Raw genomic sequence first — 19845 nt, forward strand, 5'->3', positions numbered from 1 at the left:
ACCTAGTGCAATGCCTAGCACCTTTAAGACCATGTGGATTCTAAAGACAATGTATGCCTGAGTAAACAGTAATCATCATAATAGCTGCCACTTACTGAGTGGCCATTAGTTGACAGGTGCTAAACATTGACATCAGTTGGGACAGACTAGATGATGTTACAGTAACAAAACAAGTCCCTGATCTCAGTGGTTTAAAACAACAAAGTTGTATTAACTAACACTGTAGTAATGCTGTATAACAAATCATCCTAAAACTGAGACTTCTTTTTTTTTTTTTTTTGAGAGAGAGTCTCACTCTGTCTCCCAGGCTGGAGTGCAGTGAAACCATCACAGTTCACTGCAGCCTCAACCTCATGGGCTCAATGGATCCTCCCCACTCAGCCTCCCTAGTAGCAGCGACTACAGGCATGCGCCACCACGCCCAGCTATTTCCTGTGGGTTTTTTTTTTTTTTTTTTTTTTTTTTTTTTTTGTAGAGACAGGGTTTCCCCATGTTACCCAGGCTGGTCGCAGACTCCTGGGTTCAAATGATCCACCCACCTAGGTCTCCCAACATGAAAACTGAGACTTATACCAACAAGCATTCTTCTAAGGGTTTGTGGGATGGCTGCTTTGGTTCCAGTTTGGGAGGATTCAGGTCTCTTCCATGAGATTCCACAATTTTCTGGGATCAGCAGCTCCCTGGCAAATGTTCTCATGGCACATCACGGGAGCACAAAAGCCAAGGGCATTTAAGGCCCTTGCTAAGGTTAGGTCTGCTAAAATTCCATTAAGTAAATCAAATGGTCAAACCCATCAGTGGAGCAGGGAAATATACTCCCCCTCCAGTGGAAGGGAGAGGAGTGGATATTTGCTGAATGACTGCCCATTCTCAAAAGGTTAACTTTTCCTTCACCCTAGCACTATCCAGAGGGTGTTCTGCTCATCATAGTCATAAATCAGCCACTGGCAGGGTGTGGTGGCTCACGCCTGTCATCCCAGCACTTTGGGAGGCCGAGGCAGGAGGACCACTTGAGCCCAGGAGTTTGAGACCCATCTGGGCAAAAATACAAAAAAAAAAAAGCCAGGCGTGGTGGTGCACACCTGTAGTCCCAGCTACCTGGGAGGCTGAGGCGGGAGGATTGCTTGAGTCTGGAAGGTGGAGGCAGCAGTGAGCTGAGATCTTGCCACTGCACTCCAGCCTAGCTGACAGAGACCCTGTCTTAAATAAATAAATAAATAAATAAAGCATCCACCAATTTGAACGTGGCCAATTTCTGTGTCACGGGAAGTTTACCATGGGTAATCACACGCTGTGATCCAGAAGTGACTTAATACAAGTCACTGGATGGAGTTAGTCACATGGCCCACCTGGCCACATGGGGACCAGGAAGTGAGATCCTGCCCCAAGGTCAGAAGGCAGAGGACTGGACATGTTTCATTAACAGCACAAATGACCACCATGACCCCTTAGAAGCTGTTTTTCATTTTATTTTCACTACTTTATGTGATAGGCACTATTATTCGCATCCCTGTTTTCAGGAGACATCAGAGGCTCAGAGGGCTGTCACATTGGAGGTCCCACAGCCTAAAAAGTGGCAGAGTTTAAGATTTTAATCACTGAGTCATGTTGTTGGGCAGAAAGAGACCACATCACACACAGAGAGAACAAGTCTGTTATTAGTTGCTTTTGCTACATAACAAACCACTCCAAAATTTAGTGGTTTAGAACAATCACCTATTTAGTTGATGATTCTCTGGGTTGCCACTTGGTCTGGGATCAGCTGGGCAGTTGTTTCGCTGGTCTCAGCAGGGTTCAGCTGCCTATCAGCTAGGGAGCTCTGTTCCAGAGGTCGGTTGGCTATGGGTGGCGGGGATCAAGGATGACTGGGCCATGTGTCTCTTTTCTCTTTATTACCCAGCAGGTTAGTCCAGGTCTTTTCTTTTTCTTTTCTTCTTTTTATTTTTTTAGACATTGTCTTGCTCTGTCACCCAGGCTGGAGTGCAGTGGAGCCATCGTAGCTCACTTCAGCCTTGACTGGGCTCAAACAATCTGCTTGCCTCGCCTCCCCGATGTAGTTGGGACCACAGGCACACACCACCACATCTGGCTAATTTTGTTGTAGTTGCTTTTTTGTAGAGATGGGGGTCTTGCCATGTTGCCCAGGCTGGTCTCGATCTCCTGGGCTCATGAAATTCTTCCCTTTGCCTCCCTAAGTGCTGGGATTATGGGTATAAGCCACCATGCTCAGCCAGCCTGGGGGTTGGATGTGGCAGTGGTGGTAGGGATACCAAGGGGAGCAAAAGAGGAAGTCCCAGTGCATAAGCACTTTTTTTTTTTTTTTGAGACGAAGTCTCGCTCTGTTGCCCAGGCTGGAGTACAGTGGCGCAGTCTCACCTCACTGCAACTTCCACCTTCCAGGTTCAAGCTATTCTCCTGCCTCAGCCTCCCGAGTAGCTGGGACTACAGGTGTGCACCACCACACCCGGCTAATTTTTTGCATTTTTAGTAAAGACAGGGTTTCACTGTGTTAGCCAGGATGGTCTTGATCTCCTGACCTTATGATCCGCCCGCCTCGGCCTCCCAAAGTGCTGGGATTACAGGTGTGAGCCACCGCACCCGGCTGCTTAAGTACTTTTCAAGCCTCTGCTTGTATCATGTTTGCTATTGTTCTAGTGGCTGAAGCAAACCACATAGTAAAGTCTAAAAGGAGAGCAACAATCCAAGGGCATGGCTACAGAAAGGCTGGCCCAATTGGGGTCATTAATGGGTATAGCTGGCTCCAGAGCTAAGGCGCTTTACCATCATAAGCTCCCAATGTTTAAACAGTAAGTCTGCCTGCACTCCTTCCAAGGTGGCAAAACTCAGATACTGATAAATTCTCTTGATCACAGCCCAGTCTTTTCCCAGCAGATTCCCCACCATCCCTCCTATGCCCAGATGCTGGAGTCTAGGTTTCCAGCCCAGTTAAAATCTCAAGGATCTTTCTTTTCCCTCAAACTCCAAAAGAACAGACACGCAATAGGATTTCTATTCATTTTTATTCATTCCTCCAAAGAGCACCATAGGCCAACCACACCCTTGATGTGTCCTTCATGGTTCCCCACTGCAGTGGACACAAATCCCTCCATCATTGTTCAGGAATGTATGGAACTCTGCTGTAGTGATGAGGTTGTCTCGTCCACTCACCCAAGTTTTCCATGCCTGTTCTGCTTCTGATGGCAGTGCCAAAATTCATCATACATTTCCTTGAATTCCTGCCTCCAAGGGTCTTCCAGCCCTGTGGTGCCATGCAGACACACTCCAATGGAGGCCAGTGATCTGTCTACAAGGGAGTCTTAGTCTTTTCTGCTTGGATGCTCCCAGAGACAGATACCTACTTATGTCTTCACAAAGACTAAAATTCAATCCCATCAAAAGTCATGATTTAAAAGGCGACCACCCCCAAAAGAAGTCATAACACTCAAGCATGTCAATATATACAACGATGTAAACACAACCAATCTACAACTATATCAACACAACCAGCACTCCTCTATGGGCACAGACACACACACACAAAATTGTCTTGCTTTCTCAGATATGATCTCTGGCATGACTCCTGCTGGCATGCGGGCAGAGGAAATTGAGAGCAGCAAAGCATATAGCAGTGATGTCAGACAGGACCAAATCAGAGACAGGGTCAAAGTGGCAGAAAAATGAGGAGCACACTCCGAGCAAAGGCATGGGGGTGAGACAAAGGCGCCCGGACTAGAGCCATCTTGGTGCTGCCCAGGGGTGGGTGGCACTCATGTCTGAGCTCCCTGTGTCAGGCTTTTCAGGAAACGGTGCACTGTTATGTGTGTGTATGCATGCATATACATACACACGCTGAATTCTCACCATAACCATGTGAGGTAGATGCCATTTGTGGAGTGACTTGCCCAAGTCAGTAGAAGGACTATCTGCCCCTAGAGCTAGACTGATAGAATTTTCTATGTTGATAGAAGTATTCTATACCTGCACTGTCCAATACTGTAGCCACTAACCACATGTGGCTACTCTGTATTAACACCGTACTACTGCCAATGAAACGTAGAATTTTAAGTTTTATTTACTTTTAATTGAACAGCTGAGGCCAGGTGTGGTCGCCCATGCCTGTAATACCAGCACTTTGGAAGGCTGAGGTGGGAGGATCACTTGAGGCTGGGGGTTCAAAACCAGATTGGTGGCAGGCGTGGTGGCTTATGTATGTAATCCTAGCACTTCAGGAGGCTGAGGTGGGCGGATCGACTGAGGTCAGGAGTTCAAGATGAGCATGGCCAATGTGGTGAAACCCTGTCTCTAAGACAAATATCAAAATTAGCCGGGCATGGTGGCACACACCTATAGTCCCAGCTACTCAGGAGGCTGATGCAAGAGAATCAGTTGAACCTGGGAGGCAGAGGTTGCAGTGAGCCGAGGTCATGCCACTGCACTCCAGCCTGGGTGACAAAGTGAGACTCTGTCTCAAAACAAAACAAAACAAAACAAAAAAACCCACTAGCTTGGTCAACGTAACAAGACCCGCATCTCTACTTAAAACATTGACACTCGGCCGGGCGCGGTGGCTCACGCCTGTAATCCCAGCACTTTGGGAGGCCAAGGCGGGCGGATCACGAGGTCAGGAGATCGAGACCATCCTGGCTAACATGGTGAAACCCCGTCTCTACTAAAAATACAAAAAATTAGCCAGGCGTGGTGGCGGGTGCCTATAGTCCCAGCTACTCGGGAGGCTGAGGCAGGAGAATGGCATGAACCCGGGAGGCGGAACTTGCAGTGAGCCAAGATCGCACCACTGCACTCCAGCCTGGGCGACAGAGTGAGACTTCATCTCAAAAAAAAAAAAAAAAAAAAAAAAATTGACACCCATCTCAGTTTTTGGAAAACTATTATATAATTGGAACAACTTGGATATGTAAATCTACTTCTCCAACTATGAATTTTATGAAATTGAAAAACAGGTCAAGCATTTTGGATGAAAATGTATCATGGTAATTGAGATTTGGTGTAAGTGTAAAATATACACCAGATTTTGAAGACAGCATAAAAGAATGTAACATAACTCATTTAAATACCGATGATGCCAGGCGCAGTGGCTCACGCCTGTAATCCTAGTACTTTGGGAGGCCGAGGTGGGCGGATCACCTGAGGTCAGGAGTTTGAGACTAGCCCGGCCAACATGGCAAAATCCCATCTCTAACCAAAAATACAAAAATTAGCGGGCATGGTGGCGGATGCCTGTAATCTCAGCTACTCGGGAGGCTGAGGCAGGAGAATCACTTGAACCCGGAAGGTGGAGGTTGCAGTGCACTGAGATTGTGCCACTGCACTCCAGCCTGGGCAACAGAGCGAAGCACCATCTCAAACAAACAAAACAAAACAAAAAACGACGATATGTTGAAAGCTATTTTAGATACATTGGGTTAAGTAAAACATGTTAAAATGAATTTAACCTGTTTCCTTTTACTACTCTAATGTGGCTATTAGAAAACTTGGCTGTAATCTGAGCACTTTAGGAGGCTGAGGTGGGCAGATAACTTGAGGCCATGAGTTCAAGACCAGTTTAGCCAATGTGCTGAAACCCCATCTCTACCAAAAATACAAAAATTAGGCTGGGTGTGGTGGCTCATGCCTATAATCCCAGCACTTTGGGAGGATGAGGCCAATGGATCACCTGAGGTCAGGAGTTCAAGACCAGCCTGTCCAACACAGTGAAACCCCATCTCTACTAAAAATACAAAAATTAGCTGGGCGTGATGGTGCGTGCCTGTCATCCCAGCTACTTGGGAGGCTGAGATTGCAGTGAGCCAAGATCGCACCACTGCACTCCAGCCTGGGTGACAGAGCAAGACTCTGTCTCCAAAAAATAAATAAATAAATAAAATAAAAATATAAAAATTAGCTGGGCGTGATGGCTCACACCTGTAATCCCAGGACTTTGGGAGGCCGAGGCGGGTGGCCTGAGGTCGGTAGTTCGAGACCAGCCTGACCAACATGGTGAAACCTCGTCTCTACTAAAAATACAAAAATTAGCCAGGCATAGTGGCATATGCCTGTAATCCCAGCTACTCAGAAGGCTGAGGCAAGAGAATCACTTGAACCTGGGAGGCGGAGGCTGCAGTGAGCCGAGATATTGCCACTGCACTCCAGCCTGGGTGACACAGTGAAGCTCCATCTGAAAAAAAAAAAAAAAAAAAAAAGAAAAGAAAAGAAAAGAAAAGAAAACTTAAAATGACATATATGTGGCTTGCATTTTGCTTCTACTGGACAGTGCTGCCCTGAAGCTCTCCCATTCCATCACGTGGCTGACATGCCTGATTGCAGGGCTTAGACACTAATATGAGGGGGTAAAGAGATGTAGTGGATATTACAGATATGTATGAATATTCTTCCCCTAAAGCTGAAAGAGCTTTCATGGAAATGCCTGGAGCCATTCAGTATAGAACCAAGTGCTCTTCCCCATGGTAGATAACTCAACTTTGATGGGACAAATTGTGTCAGCAGTGGGGGAGACAGTGGTACCATCCCTTGAGTATCTCCCCTTGGATCAGTCACCCTTGTCTTCAGCTTCTAAGAGAGACAGGATCTCAAAACTCTTGAAGGTTCTTGTCCAGCCCTTTCATTTCACAGATGGGAAAATAAGGCACTGTCCAAGTAACACACAGTGACAGTGGCAAAGTTGCGCTTGCTTCCCAGGCCCCTGACCTCAGACAAGGGTGTTCTCTCCAATTAAATGCTTGTTTCTCCTTATCTTGCTCCATTTTCCTATCTTGTGGCAAGAGATCAACAATCGAAATTCCAATCCTAGTTCTGACACTGATCAATGAAATAAACATGTAGGCTGGGTGTGGTGGCTCACACCTGCAATTCCATCAAGGCAGGAGGATCACTTGAGGCCAGGAGTTCAACACTAGTGTGGGCTAAAAAGCTAGAACCCGTCTCTACAAAAAATTTGGTGCTGTGTACCTACAGTCCCAGCTACTCTGTAGGCAGAGGTGGGAGGATCATTTGAGCCCAGGAGCTGGAGGTGGCACTGAGCCACGATCATCCCACTGTATTCCAGCCTAGGCAACAGAGCAAGACCCTGTCTCTAAAATAATAATAATAATAATAATAGTAAAAAATATTTACGAAGCACCTATTGTATCAGTCACCTATTGTTCTAGATACTGGGGGAACAACAGAGAACAGGACAGGCAATGGGTCAAAAGCTAGTAAATAGGTAAATAAATAAGATCATTTTTGACAGTAATAATTGCTACAAGGAAACTCAACTGGCCGAAATGAATGGGGGGATGTGTTACTTCAGATAGGGTGGTCAGGGAGGCGAAGTCCTCCCTGAGGGGATATGTGAGCTGAGATCTGACTGAGCGAGTCACAGGAAGGTTTGAGAGTAGAACAGGAAGTTGTGAGTAGAGCCTTGAAGGAAAGAGAACAGCAGGTGCAAGGGTCCCCAGGCAGGACTCAAGGTGGCCACTCAGGCATCAGAAAGAAAGTCAGGTGGGCATGATGGCTCACACGTGTAATCCCAGCACTTTGGGAGGCTGAGGCGGGTAGATCACCTGAGGTCAGGAGTTTGAGACCAGCCTGGCCAACAGGGTGAAACCCCTTCTCTACTCAAATACAAAAATTAGCCAGGTGTGGTGGCACATGCCTGTCATCTCAGATACTCGGGAGGCTGAGGCAGGAGAATCGCTTGAAGCTGGGAGCAGGAGATTGAAGTGAGCGGTGATCACATCCCTATACTCCAGGCTGCGTGACAGGGCGAGACTCCATCTCAAAAAAATAAAAAATAAAAAAAGGAAGGAAAGCCTATCAGGCTGGACAGGAGTGGGAAGGGGCAGTGAATGAGAATAAGCAAGGGCCAGACCCTCAGGGCCTCAAGCCTGCCCTCTCTGGACTTTGCTCTTTCTGTCTACAACAAAAGGGATTCTATCGCTTGGATTCTCAGATCCTCCTTTTCTGTTTTTGACACTGAAGAATTCTGTAACCTGCAGCTTTTCCCCTACATGTGGCTAGCAGCCTAGAACATTCCAGGCACTGTGGTTTCTGCCTTTGCTTCATTCACTCCTGGCATATTCCCATGGTCTCAAATGCCTGGCCACCCATTTGGTGGGCCCCTGGCTCAGCGCAGTACCCTCTATGTACATCAGAAAACAGAGTCTCTTGGGGATACCTAAGGTGTCCATACAGAAGTGTTTGGACCAATGCAGCAGTACAGCTGTTCTTCCAAAAAGGAAGTTGCACAAAACACCAAGGCCAAAAAAAGAGAGAAACAGACTCTTTTCCTGAAGAAGAGAGACAGAGAAACAGAATCCCCAGAGATCATCTGAATTGCTCAGCACCTAGAAGATGAAGGCAGTCATATCCCTTCCCAGTCACACTCACAGAGGCAGTTGCCAGGATCCCAATACAAGGTTTGGAGGAGCTGTCTCTGAGGTATTCTTTCCTGCCCTTCCACACCCAGAAGGCCTCATTCCTGGTCCCTGGCTACTTCTAGAGCCCACCATGCCCAGACCTCTTACCCACCTCACCTCATTTTTGTGGGACCACCCTCCCTACATACTTTTGGAGGGCAATTATAGAAACCCATCCACTCCCCAGGAGAGATCAAGAAGTCTCCAGCTTTCTCCCACAAGCCCCCTGATCCGTCCTCCAGATGCAGACCTCCCCTTACCCAAGAATTAGGAACCAAGGTCCACAGCCATCTTAGGACCCTAGAGTCTGAGACCCCGGAGGCCTCCGCCACCCCATCAAGACTCAAAGCCCACTGCTCCTTGGGGACCTGTGTGCAGGCTTTTTCCCCCAGAGAAATGTAGACCCTGTTTCCCTCTGAGGCTCTGAAGCCCAAGAGTTCCAGCTCCCTGGGGCGCTCAGGTCTCCCTCCCCTATACTGGAGTTTAGGTACCAGTCATGGACACCTCCCCACCAATTAGGAAACAGGACTTCTCCCCTCCCCTGGAGGACTAAACATCCAGTAACTCCAGTTTCTACTCCCTAGGAGACAAAGACATAGTCCCTGCTAGACTCTGGGCCACCAACTTCCTTCAGGACAGAAGGGTCTGGATGTCATGCACCATGGTTCCCAAAGAAATCAGGATTCCTGGCAGGGCACGGTGGCTCACGCCTGTAATCCTAGCACTTTGGGAGGCCCGGGCGGGTGGATCGCCTGAGGTCAGGAATTCAAGGGCAGCCTGGCCAACAGGCTACTAAAAATACAAAAATTAGCCAGGCTTGGTGGCAGGCACCTGTAAATCCAGCTACTCCGGACGCTGAGGCAGGAGAATCGCTTGAACCTGGGAGGGAGAGGTTGCAGTGAGCCGAGATCGCGCCATTGCACTCCAGCCTGGGCAACAAGAGACTTCGTTTCAAAAAAAAAAAAAAAAAAGGAAAAAAAAAAAAAAGAAATTAGGATTCCTGTCCCCCAGACTCTCTGAATCCAGGTGATGAGAAGTCACACATCCCTGCTAGAAATCAGAGTCCACATCCCTTTCAAGCACCCAGGATTAAGCCCAGGCATCCCCTGCCACAGTCTGGACCCTCAAGCCCCCTCCCACCTCTCACTGGGCAGACTCAGGGGGTGCCAGTACAGCCTCAGCATCAGCCCGCATCTCATCCAGAGCCTGCAGCAGTACGCCGTGAGCCGCTCGGTAGCCCAGGCCACCTGTCGCCGCCGCGCCACCCGCAGGCCACAGGAAGGAGAGAGCACCCAGTGCTGCGCCCCCAGCAGTGCCCTCGCCCGCCCAGGCACCCAGCCTTGCTTCGACCTCGGCGCGCGTCACCGGGCCTGGGAAATGAGCGCGCGCTGCCAGCTCCCCAGGAGCCAGGCCCAGGGCACGCTCACGTCGAGCCAGTGCCGCGGGTTCCAGTCCCAGGCCCCGTCGCCACTCCGCCAGCTGACCCCGCAGAAGTGCCACGTCGCATGCCCAGCCCAGCCCTGGGAGTGGTGCCGCCGCCGCTGCTAGACTAGCCAGCAGAGCTGGCCTCCACGCCCCGGCCCGCAACGCCGCAGCCTTGGTTCGGGCAGCACTGGGAGACGCTGGTGGCAGTGCCAGCAGCAGCGCCCCTGCCTGGGCTGGGGGGAGCGCTTGCCGCAGCCATTCGCATAGCCCTGGGAGTCCACCAGGCCGTAGGGGGAACACTGGCGGCGGTGCCTCCTCCAACACCTCCCACGTTTCGTCCTCCGGGCTTAACACGGCGGCCCGCTCTGAGTCCCCACCACCTGATTTCTTCATGCCGACAACCTGCTGCAAACCCTCGCTGCCAGCTTTCTCAGGACCTTCCCCGCTGCCTGCTTTCTGCGATCCAGCGCTACATTTCTCCCTTCCCTTACTGAGTGCATTCTCCAATCCCCCTCCGCCTGCGTTCTTTAAGCTCTCGCCGTTGGGTTTCTCCATCTTTCCTTCTCCCAAATACTCCGGATCCTCGCCCTCGCCGTCTGTGCGCACGCAGACAAGAGGCGCATCTGGTAGCACCAAGGCCTGGACCTGGGCCCAGTCCTTCTCAGTGGGGGCCCCAGGGGTGACGAGGATGAGGGCGTCGTAGTGCGTTGGGTGAGAGGCTGCGGCCGCGGTGGTGGCAGTGCCCGTGGGACCCAGAGGCACAGTCCAGAGCACCACATTCGGGCGCTCTGGGGCCGGGAAGGGAGTGGGCCCCGTGGGCGCCGAAGCAGGTGCAGCACCTGGGTCGCCAGGATCCAATCCAAGCAGCATGTCCACCACAAGGCCCACGTCAGCCTTGCCGGCCACGGCCAGGTCTAGCCGTGCGCTGCCCAGGCGCTCCAGGCCTGAGCGCACCCACGACAGCGCAGCCTCCAGGCCGCCGGTCTCAAAGGCCTCACGCACAGCCTCCAGCTCTGCTGCACCCAGCACCTCGAAGCCATCCTGGGCCGGGGGCAGGAGCCTGTGGGGACAAGAAGGGTCAGGGTCAAAGGCAGAAGAGGGGCTGGGTGACATGGACTGGGCTATGAATGACAAGGGCGGAGCTTTCCTAATGATCCCAGAATGGGGCAGGGATAGGAAAGGGAAGGGCCAGACTGACGGCAAGGCAAACAGAAACCAGATGGGGAGGGGCCGTGATGATATGGGCGGGGCTTCAAGCAATAATGGAGTCTTGATTATTGAACAGGTGGACTTAAGGGCAGGTTTACCACTCTAGCCTAAAATGGGGATTGGGCTAAGACTTCCATGGAATACAGTATTTGGGGGCGGGGCTTTTCCAAGGGTCGGCTGTGCTGGGTGGGACAAAACTCAGAGAGGGTGGGGCCTAGAACAAAGAATCGCAACTGTATTGTGGCCTAAACACAAGTCCAGCACTATTTGAGACAGACAAGGTCGCCAAGGCACTCTTTTCAGAGGCTGGGCCTAAGGAGGGTCAGTGAGGGGAGAAATTTCATCTACTAGTTCTTACCAAGGGGGAGTGGCTAAGGTGACTCCCCACCAGGTGAGGCTAAGGAAAAAAGATGATAGTGTACTAGGACAAGGGACTGTCCCTCTCTGAGCCTCATTTTAAAGTCTGTAAAATGAGGAGGCTGGCAGGTGGTAGAGCAAATTCAGGAGGTAGCCAGCAAGTGGGCACAGAAACGAGAGGGAGCTGGAGAAAGGAGGTGGATGAGGATGCCCCAAGATCCTCATTGCTGGTGTGGCTTTAGGTCACTTGAAAACCAAACTGATGGTGGGGAGGGCTCAAGGATTAGAGTTTTCAGGTAAAATCTTCCAGGGGGCTGGGCAAAGTGCCTCACGCCTATAATCCCAGCACTTTGGGAGGCCAGGGAGGGCGGATCACCTTGCTTGGGGCAGGGCCTAGAAAAAGGAGCCTCAGGGCCCCAGCAGATAAAGTGTTAAGATTTTCCCTTTTAATCCTAGGGCTTTGGGAAGCCTGGGTGGGGGCATGGCTTGAGGCCAAGAATTTAAGACCAGCCTGGGGAAACAGTGAGATCCTGTTTTGCAGCCTGTCCTATTAGCTACTCTGGAGGCTTAGGCAGGAGGATCATTTGAGTCCAGGAGGTGGAGGCCCTCAGTGAGCTAGGATAGCAGCACTGCACTCCAGCCTGGGCGATAGAGTGAGACCCTGTCTCAAAAAAAAAAAAAGGCCGGGTGTGGTGGTTCACGCCTGTAATCCTAGCACTTTGGGAAGCTGAGGCGGGATTATTGCTTAAGGCCAGGAGTTCAAATTCAACCTAGTCAACGTAGCGAGACCCTGTCCCTTGGGAAAAAAAATAATAATAATAGAGCTAAGCTCTTTGCCCCAAACTCACTGGGGAAGGGATCTCATGGATCTCAAATAGGACCTAGGTGTGCAGGGTCTCAACTAAGGGACCAAGCCAGAAAGCACTCACCTCCGCAGCGCTTCTGCCTGGCTCTGCAGCGCCGCCCGGAGGCGCTCTAGCTCCTCGCAGCCGTCGCTGCTGCCGCAGTTCGCCGGTAGCACAAACAGATCCGCAGCTCCCAACCCCGCGCTGTTCAGCAGAGCTGCTGTCTGATCACGGGCCTGGGCCGCAGTCTGTGAATCCCCAGGACGGAGGTTCCGCACAGCCAGTAGCGGGGTCCCTCGGGCCAGGGCGGCCCGCGCTGCCTCTCCCAGGGCTGCAGCCAAGGGCTCCCCGTTCCCCTCGGGTCCGGGCAGCACCAGTACCAGCACGTTGGCTTCAGCCGCCCAGGGCCCCGGCGTTGCAGGTGGGCAGCTCAGCTCGCCCAGAAAAAGGCCTGGGCCCGCAGCTCTTAGGCTGGGAACCCCGGAGTCCGGCCGTCCCTCGGGGGCCTCGAGCGTCTCCACATCCTTGTCGCACAGCGCCGCGATCAGCGCGGACTTCCCCAAGCCAGGAGGCCCCAGGAACAAGGCGGTCACGTCACCCTGCGGCGGAGGCATGGCTGGAAAGCAACGGGTGAAGACCTGGGTCAGGGAGCACCTAGCCTTTTCCTTTCCTAGCCGCCCCACTCGGAACAAAGGCCTCAGTCCTCCCCCCGGTCCCCTTCAGTTCTTGAGTGTCTCTCTCCAGGACCTAAAAAATCCAGAGCCCAGACCCTCTTCCCCAGGGATTCCAGGCGCCCTGTCTGTCCGCCCTCTTTCTAGATGGAAACGTTTCCCTTTCTGCTTCAAAAACTCTGCAATCAGGCGCGGTGGCTCATGCCTGTAATCCCAGTGCTTTGGGAGGCCGAGGCGGGAGGATCGCTTGAGGCCAGGAATTCGAGACCAGCCTGGCCAACATGTGGGACTCTCTGGTAGAGTCTCCGTCTCCACAAAAAATAAAATTTAGCCGGGCCATGGTGGCGTGCGCCGGTAGCCCCAGCTACCCGGAAGGCTGCGGCGGTAGGATCGCTTGAGCCCAGGAGTTGCAGGCTGCAGTGGGCAGTGATCACACCACCGCACTCCAGCCCAGGCGACAGAGCAAGACACTCTCTCAAAAATAAATAAATAAAAATAAAACCTCAGAAATCTGGCTTCCAGTCCCTCCTCCCTCGGACGCATTGTTATTTTTATCCTTCCCCTTCCCCCTTCCACATCACAAACCGAGCAAAAAGCCGACCCACGGGATGAGCGCAGTCGGTGGCGGTGGGTCAGCAACTGAGAAGCCCGACCCCTCGGCCGCAGCGGACGGAGGCCGAAGAGGCCAGGGCGCGGTGATTTAAAGATGCCGGGACGCGTCCCAGTAGCTTTAACCTGACGTCACTCCCTCTTCCAAGGGGGTGTGTCTTGGAAGCGCTACCGCAGAGACCTAGCCCTTCGCAGCGCCTGCGCAGAACGGCCGAAGTGCTCACGCCCCTGTTCGGCGGCCTCGGGGCCTCGAACAATGAAGGAGTCAACGCGCCTGCGCGCCACGAGCACCTACCCAGACTTGCGCAAAAAGCTTCGGTACCTACGCCGCGGGAGGGTAAACGTCATCATAACGCACCATAGTGCAGAGAAGGACCCCTCCCGTTATTTTGAGGACCGGACTGGTGCGACTATACTACTGCCGGATGCCAAATCCGGGATCTCGGCTCCGAGAGGCTCATCTGGCAAAAAGGCGCGGAAACCACGGGGGCCCTGAGACTGAGTGGGCTATCCCACTTCTCTCTGGGTGGCGGGGCTGTAGCTAGCGACTGACAGGCGCAGCGAAAGGCAGCCCTCTGCTGTACGGAGGAAAACTGAGGCCTGGGAGCAGGAACCTGTAGGCAGCGCTTGAGGGTAGCGGGATAGCAGCTGCTAGTGCGCGTGGGAGGCGGGGGCTCTGGGCGGAACAAAAATCACAGGATGTCAGAGGATGTTTCCCGGGAAGAACTGGAATAAAGGGTGGGTATCACTACCTGCTCCAAGACACTTGAGACTGGGATGACGCTGGTGTCAAAGATCAAGACTCCCACGCTGAGTTCAGGGAGTTAGTTTGATGCAGCAGGTCATAGGTCACACCAGTGAAAAGACTCTTGAGTCCCAAACCCAGGAAGTCTTTTGGGAGGTTTGAAGCTTCTCTTAGCAAGAACTCCATCAATTAGAGTTCAAGGAGATAGTATGTCGTAAGGGTCAAAAGCAGGCAAGGAGAGCCTATGGCGATGTCAAAGGTCATAGACTTAGGGTGCCCTCTAAGACTGGTAACAGATGAACAGCTTCACTCATGCACGCTCCTCTCCTGACTAGAAGGGTCCCAGCACCATGGAGGACCCGAACTCTGAAGAGAACATGAAGCAGCAGGATTCACCCAAGGAGAGAAGTCCCCAGAGCCCAGGAGGCAACATCTGTGAGTACACATGGCTGGCTGGCTAGAGGAGGGCGGGGTGCAGGAGCTGATGCTAAGAAGATCTCTGTGGCACTTCAGTGTCCAAGGCGCCACAGAGTTTTGCCTGTTGAGAAGGGGCTGTAATGGTCCCTGAGCTGCCCTAGCAGGAAGTGCATCTCCTCACACCGGCTTATGTGGCCAGAGTACTCACCCTCCTCTGGCCACATAAGCAGGATTGCAACGCTTATGCATTCAGAGGGATAGGGTGGCTTCCAAGAGAGGCTTGGGTTGGAGACGTGGCTGGGAATGGTTCTATTGGGAGAAAAGCCCCAAGATTCTGGTCCCACCTGTGTCCTAGACTTTCAGTGTAACTTGAGCCTTGGCTTCCCTGACTGTCAAAAGAGGGTGGCACTATCCACCTCACAGGGTGGTTATGGGATTAACTGCAGCAAAGGGGAAAGCCAGGGGTTAATGATGGTAGCCAGTTTGCCATGTAATAGCAACACCTCCTGCTGCTTTATTATGAGCTAGGTGTATTTATTCTCATATTATGAACGATTTTAACATTCATTATCTCATTCAGTCCTTCTAATAATAGGCCCTTTAAACTGGGAACTGAGGCAGAGAGAGGTATTTGTAACAAGAGCTGTAGTCTCAATGCCCTTGAGCCTGAGATTACCGGAAACACACGTGCAGTTGAACACGTTGGGTTTATTTCTCGCTGCAATGAAGAACACACACCATGGGGGAACTGTGGGGTGTCTCACTAAGAGTGGTAAAAACGACATAGGATTTGGGCTTGTGGGTGGTGATTTTGGGGAATGTGCGAGCAAAATTGTTTTGCTGTGGATTGGATGCTACCAGGAAGCAGGGGCAATTCTATGATTGGCTATCGTAATAAATCTTATCCAGAAGGAGGAAGGAAGAAGGCAAGGCTCAAGCTCTGACTGATAAAGTAGCAGCAGACATTCACATGAGCCAGGATAGGAGGATGTTTGGTCATTTTTCTGCTTGGACAGCATTCATATTTTGTCTGTGCTCAGACATTATTATGATGTAGTCTTGTCTTGATTCATTCTAGTCACAGCATGACCTTGTCTGTCCTTGATATTTTGTGAAAAATTATGTTCAACAGAACACCAAGGTCTAGCTGTGAGTACCAGGCCATATCCTGGATGTCGGGCTGGATTTCTCTGTTATCATTAGTCATAATTGCAAATGACTGTACAGCAATTCATTTATTCCTTCCAACAGTCCTATGGAGTAGATACTGTTATTAGCCCATTTTCCAGATAAGGAAACTGGTGTAATTGCCTAGGAAGTGGTGGAGCTGAGATTCAATCCCAGGCAGTCTGGCTCCAAAGGCTGTGCTGTAATCACCATACCCCTCTGTTGGGCAGGCTGACTCTCTGGGTTCCAACCCTGACTCCACCATTTCCTTTCCTAGCCTCATTGACTATGGGCAACTTGCCTAACCTCTTTGAATCTCAGTTTGCTCATCCATAAAATAGGTCCAAGAACAGTTCTCCTGTTTGGTTGTCCAGCATTAGCATAGAACCGAGCACATAGCACACTCAATGTTAATTGTTGGTATGATTCTGGGGTTCAGGAGAGGTCCTGGAGACTCCTGCCGGCCTCCCCTGACCTCTCCGCACATCTCTCAGGCCACCTGGGGGCCCCGAAGTGCACCCGCTGCCTCATCACCTTCGCAGATTCCAAGTTCCAGGAGCGTCACATGAAGCGGGAGCACCCAGCGGACTTCGTGGCCCAGAAGCTGCAGGGGGTCCTCTTCATCTGCTTCACCTGCGCCCGCTCCTTCCCCTCCTCCAAAGCCTTAATCACCCACCAGCGCAGCCACGGTCCAGCCGCCAAGCCCACCCCACTGGTTGCAACCACTACTGCCCAGCCCACCTTCCCTTGTCCTGACTGTGGCAAGACCTTTGGGCAGGCTGCTTCTCTGAGGCGGCACCGCCAGATGCATGAGGCCCGTGCCCCTCCTGGCACCTTCGCCTGTACAGAGTGCGGTCAGGACTTTGCTCAGGAAGCAGGGCTGCATCAACACTACATTCGGCATGCCCGAGGGGAGCTCTGAGTGCAGCTTAAGCGTCTCCGTGGTGACAGGTGGCTCTGTGGCCAGTAGGACTCACCCATGATACGGGGTGCAGGAATTCCGGGGGCCCTGAGGGATTTGCTTCCCTCCCCTGGGAAGGCAGAGGGCTCCTAATAAAGAGGACCCAGAAGATTCTCATTTAGAGCTTCAGTCTTTGGAGGACACAGGGCCTTCGTGAGACAGTGAAATCAGACAATAACGAGATCTTTCGTTAAAAAAAAAAAATGGGAATGGAGTGCGGGAGAGAAATGGTTTGTGTCTCCCTTATTCCCAGTTAAACACCTAGCTGCAGACTGTGTCATCACCCTTCATTCTTCCCAGATGGATGCCATGGGCAATGGAAGCAAAATGCCCTGGACCTTTGCCTGAATGGGGGCAGGGAAGGTGAGGTGTTGCTGGCCTGTAATGCCACCAGATGAGTTCCAGATGTGGAGCAACTTGGGCTTTTGGGGATGGGGCAGCACAGTTGGGAGCTGGACCCCAATTGAGTGGGGTGGCAATTGGAGTCCTTGTGTCTCTTTCCCACCCCCTGCCAACCTCACTCAGAGGGGCCATGGCACTAGATGGCACTAGTCCCCCGATAATTTATGTCTCATTTAAATAATTTTGTATATCATTCTGGTCATGAAATATTTTTTCATATGTGTAGGTGAAATGGTATGAATAAGCTAACAGGAATAGTATCTAAAAACAGAAAACATCCATATTAAAATGTCTAAACAGGGAGCTCTGGCTTTTGAGTGGGAATTTCCAGAGAACATAAGGGTGTGGGCAGGTGGGGGAACTCAGGCCAGAGTTGGCCTTGCTTTGTGGGGAAACTGGTTTGGAATCAAACAGAGATACCTTCTGTTTCGGGTTTTATTTGGCCAACACTGGGAGATTTCCCATTAAGATCCTATTTTCAGGCCGGGCGCGGTGGCTCAAGCCTGTAATCCCAGCACTTTGGGAGGCCGAGGCAGGTGGATCACGAGGTCAGGAGATCGAGACTATCCTGGCTAACATGGTGAAACCCCGTCTCTACTAAAAATACAAAAAACTAGCCGGGCGTGGTGGCGGGCGCCTGTAGTCTCAGCTACTTGGGAGGCTGAGGCCGGAGAATGGCGTGAACCCGGGAGGCGGAGCTTGCAGTGAGCCGAGATCACGCCACTGCACTCCAGCCTGGGCGACAGAGCGAGACTCCGTCTCAAAAAAAAAAAAAAAAAAAAAAAAAAAAAAAAAAAAAAAAAAAAAAGATCCTATTTTCAGCTCTCTTGAAAGGCCCAACCTAGGGTGACATTGTCAGCAGGGGCAGGGCAGAAGCTACAACAGGCTGGAGGGGAACAGTGGGTGTCATCCTCAACTGGAGATGAGTCCCATCAGGCCAGTTTTACCCCCTTAGTTACCTGCCCTGCACTTGCAGACAATGGTCAATGCCCTGCATATAATACTTATAGACTCTGTTTATGTTGAGGGATGTTTTTAAAGCCCAGGTGAGGTGGATGTGGTAGACTGATCACTGTCTCTCAGTTTTTAGCTAGGCACATGGTAGCTGAAAAGACTACATTTCCCAGATTCCTTTGCAGCTAGATGTAGCCATGTGACTGATTCTGGCTAAATTCCTGGGTAGAACACTCAAGCTTAAGAAAGGGACGGCGGGGCACAGTGGCTTACACCTGTAATCCCAGCACTCTGTGAGGCTGAGGCTGGTGGATCACCTGAGGTCAGGAGTTTGAGACTAGCCTGGCCAACATGGTGAAACCCCATCTCTACTAAAAATACAAAAATTAGTCAGGTGTGGTGGCATACACCTGTAACCCCAGCTACTTGGGAGGCTGAGGCAGGAGAATTGCTTGAATTTTGGAGACAGGCTGCAGTGAGTCAAGATCATGCCACTGCACTTCAGCCTGGGTGACAGAGTGAGACTCTTTTTTAAAAAAAAGAAAAGAAAGGGACATACCTTTTTTCCACCTTCCTAACTGTAATACAGACATAGTATCCAGCCATCTCAGACCATAAGGACAAGAACGACACATGGGATGGCAGAGCAACAAGACAGCAGGAGCCTGGGTCTCTGGTCAATTTCAGGGAGCACAGCCACCGTACCAGCCCACTTCCATATTGCTATCTAAGAAAGAAACTTCTAATTTAAGCCATCATTATTCTGGGTTTCTGTCACGTGCAACAGAATTTACAGCCTAAGACAGGGGTCTGCAAACTATGGCCAACTCTAGCCTGCTGCCTGATTTTGCAAATAAAATTTTATTTGAACACAGTTTTATACTCATTCACTTATGTATTGTTGATGGCTACTTTTGCCTAGAACAGCAGATCTGCATAGTTGCATCAGAGATCTTATGGTTTCCAAAACTTAAAATAGTTACCATCTAGCCCTTTGCAGGAGAAGTTTGCCAACCCCTGGTCTAATAAGACATTCAACCTACTCTGAGTCTGGAAGCAGAAATTTCGATCCTGGGAACCACTACCTTTACCAGGTAGGTAGGTAGGGTGTGTGTGTGTGTTTTGGGACAGGGCTACCCTGGATCTCTTTGCTGGGGTGACTTATAGGGAGACTGGTTGGAGTTAGTAGACCATCAGTTTTTTTCAAGATACCAACTTCATGAAGAGCCAGATATTTCCTCTGGCTCCTGGTGAACGCTCAGAAGTTTCCAACCCGGATATTTTCACACTACCCCCACAGTGGCTCCCCTAAACCCAAACCTAAGGATCTAATCCCACATGCTCTCCCAAGATAGCAGCCTGCCCAAGTACACTCTGGGCTTCCTGTTCTCTCCAGACGTCACAGATTCTCTAAATAGCATCACTGATGACTTCCACATTTTTATCTGCAGCCCAAACCCCAGACATAAGATATAACCATTTGAATAAACAAATGGAGATCTCAAACTTAAAATAGGTCAACATGACTCCTGTGGCCCGACCTGCACCACTGCCATCATGTTAGTAAAAAACTGTGCACTCTTTTAAATTCTTTTGAGTCTTGCTCTGTCTCCCAGGCTGGAGTGCAGTGGCGTGATCTCGGCTCACTGAAGCCTCCGCCTCCTGG

At 51.0% G+C, this 19845-nt stretch overlaps 2 protein-coding genes across 5 annotated transcripts; one reads left to right on the forward strand and one right to left on the reverse strand.

Moving 5' to 3' along the window:
* Window positions 1-8268: 8268 nt before the first annotated feature.
* Window positions 8269-13667, reverse strand: IRGQ (immunity related GTPase Q). 2 transcript variants are annotated; one of them, XM_005589449.5, is made up of 3 exons: window positions 13530-13667; window positions 12338-12869; window positions 8269-10902 (listed from the first exon to the last, which is right to left on the reverse strand). In XM_005589449.5, exons 2-3 carry the CDS (start codon window positions 12865-12867, stop codon window positions 9561-9563), a joined length of 1872 nt encoding a protein of 623 aa, XP_005589506.1. In that variant the 5' UTR covers window positions 12868-12869; window positions 13530-13667; the 3' UTR covers window positions 8269-9560. The 2 variants fall into 2 exon arrangements, with proteins under 2 accessions (XP_005589506.1, XP_005589505.1); XM_005589448.5 differs by having other exon boundaries at window positions 13510-13667.
* Window positions 13668-14110: 443 nt separating this feature from the next.
* ZNF576 (zinc finger protein 576) lies at window positions 14111-19053 on the forward strand. Of its 3 annotated transcripts, none has more exons than XM_065534536.1 (4): window positions 14111-14271; window positions 14614-14713; window positions 16357-17707; window positions 18048-19053. In XM_065534536.1, exons 2-3 carry the CDS (start codon window positions 14629-14631, stop codon window positions 16782-16784), a joined length of 513 nt encoding a protein of 170 aa, XP_065390608.1. In that variant the 5' UTR covers window positions 14111-14271; window positions 14614-14628; the 3' UTR covers window positions 16785-17707; window positions 18048-19053. The 3 variants fall into 3 exon arrangements, with proteins under 3 accessions (XP_065390608.1, XP_065390610.1, XP_065390609.1); XM_065534538.1 differs by having other exon boundaries at window positions 14617-14713; XM_065534537.1 differs by having other exon boundaries at window positions 14111-14713.
* The last annotated feature ends 792 nt before the right edge of the window (window positions 19054-19845 follow it).

Source organism: Macaca fascicularis, chromosome 19 (genome assembly GCF_037993035.2).
Source record: "Macaca fascicularis isolate 582-1 chromosome 19, T2T-MFA8v1.1".
Taxonomy (NCBI): domain Eukaryota; kingdom Metazoa; phylum Chordata; class Mammalia; order Primates; family Cercopithecidae; genus Macaca; species Macaca fascicularis.

What these genes read in the sequence shown, in the direction of transcription:
- ZNF576 (XM_065534537.1), top strand. Translation starts at nt 14,629, where the DNA reads ATGGAGGACCCGAACTCTGAAGAGAACATGAAGCAGCAGGATTCACCC. An exon ending in GAGCCCAGGAGGCAACATCT is followed by an intron (nt 14,714 to 16,356) that starts GTGAGTACACAT and finishes CACATCTCTCAG; the next exon opens with GCCACCTGGGGGCCCCGAAG.
- IRGQ (XM_005589449.5), bottom strand. Translation starts at nt 12,867, where the DNA reads ATGCCTCCGCCGCAGGGTGACGTGACCGCCTTGTTCCTGGGGCCTCCT. An exon ending in CAGGCAGAAGCGCTGCGGAG is followed by an intron (nt 10,903 to 12,337) that starts GTGAGTGCTTTC and finishes TTGTCCCCACAG; the next exon opens with GCTCCTGCCCCCGGCCCAGG.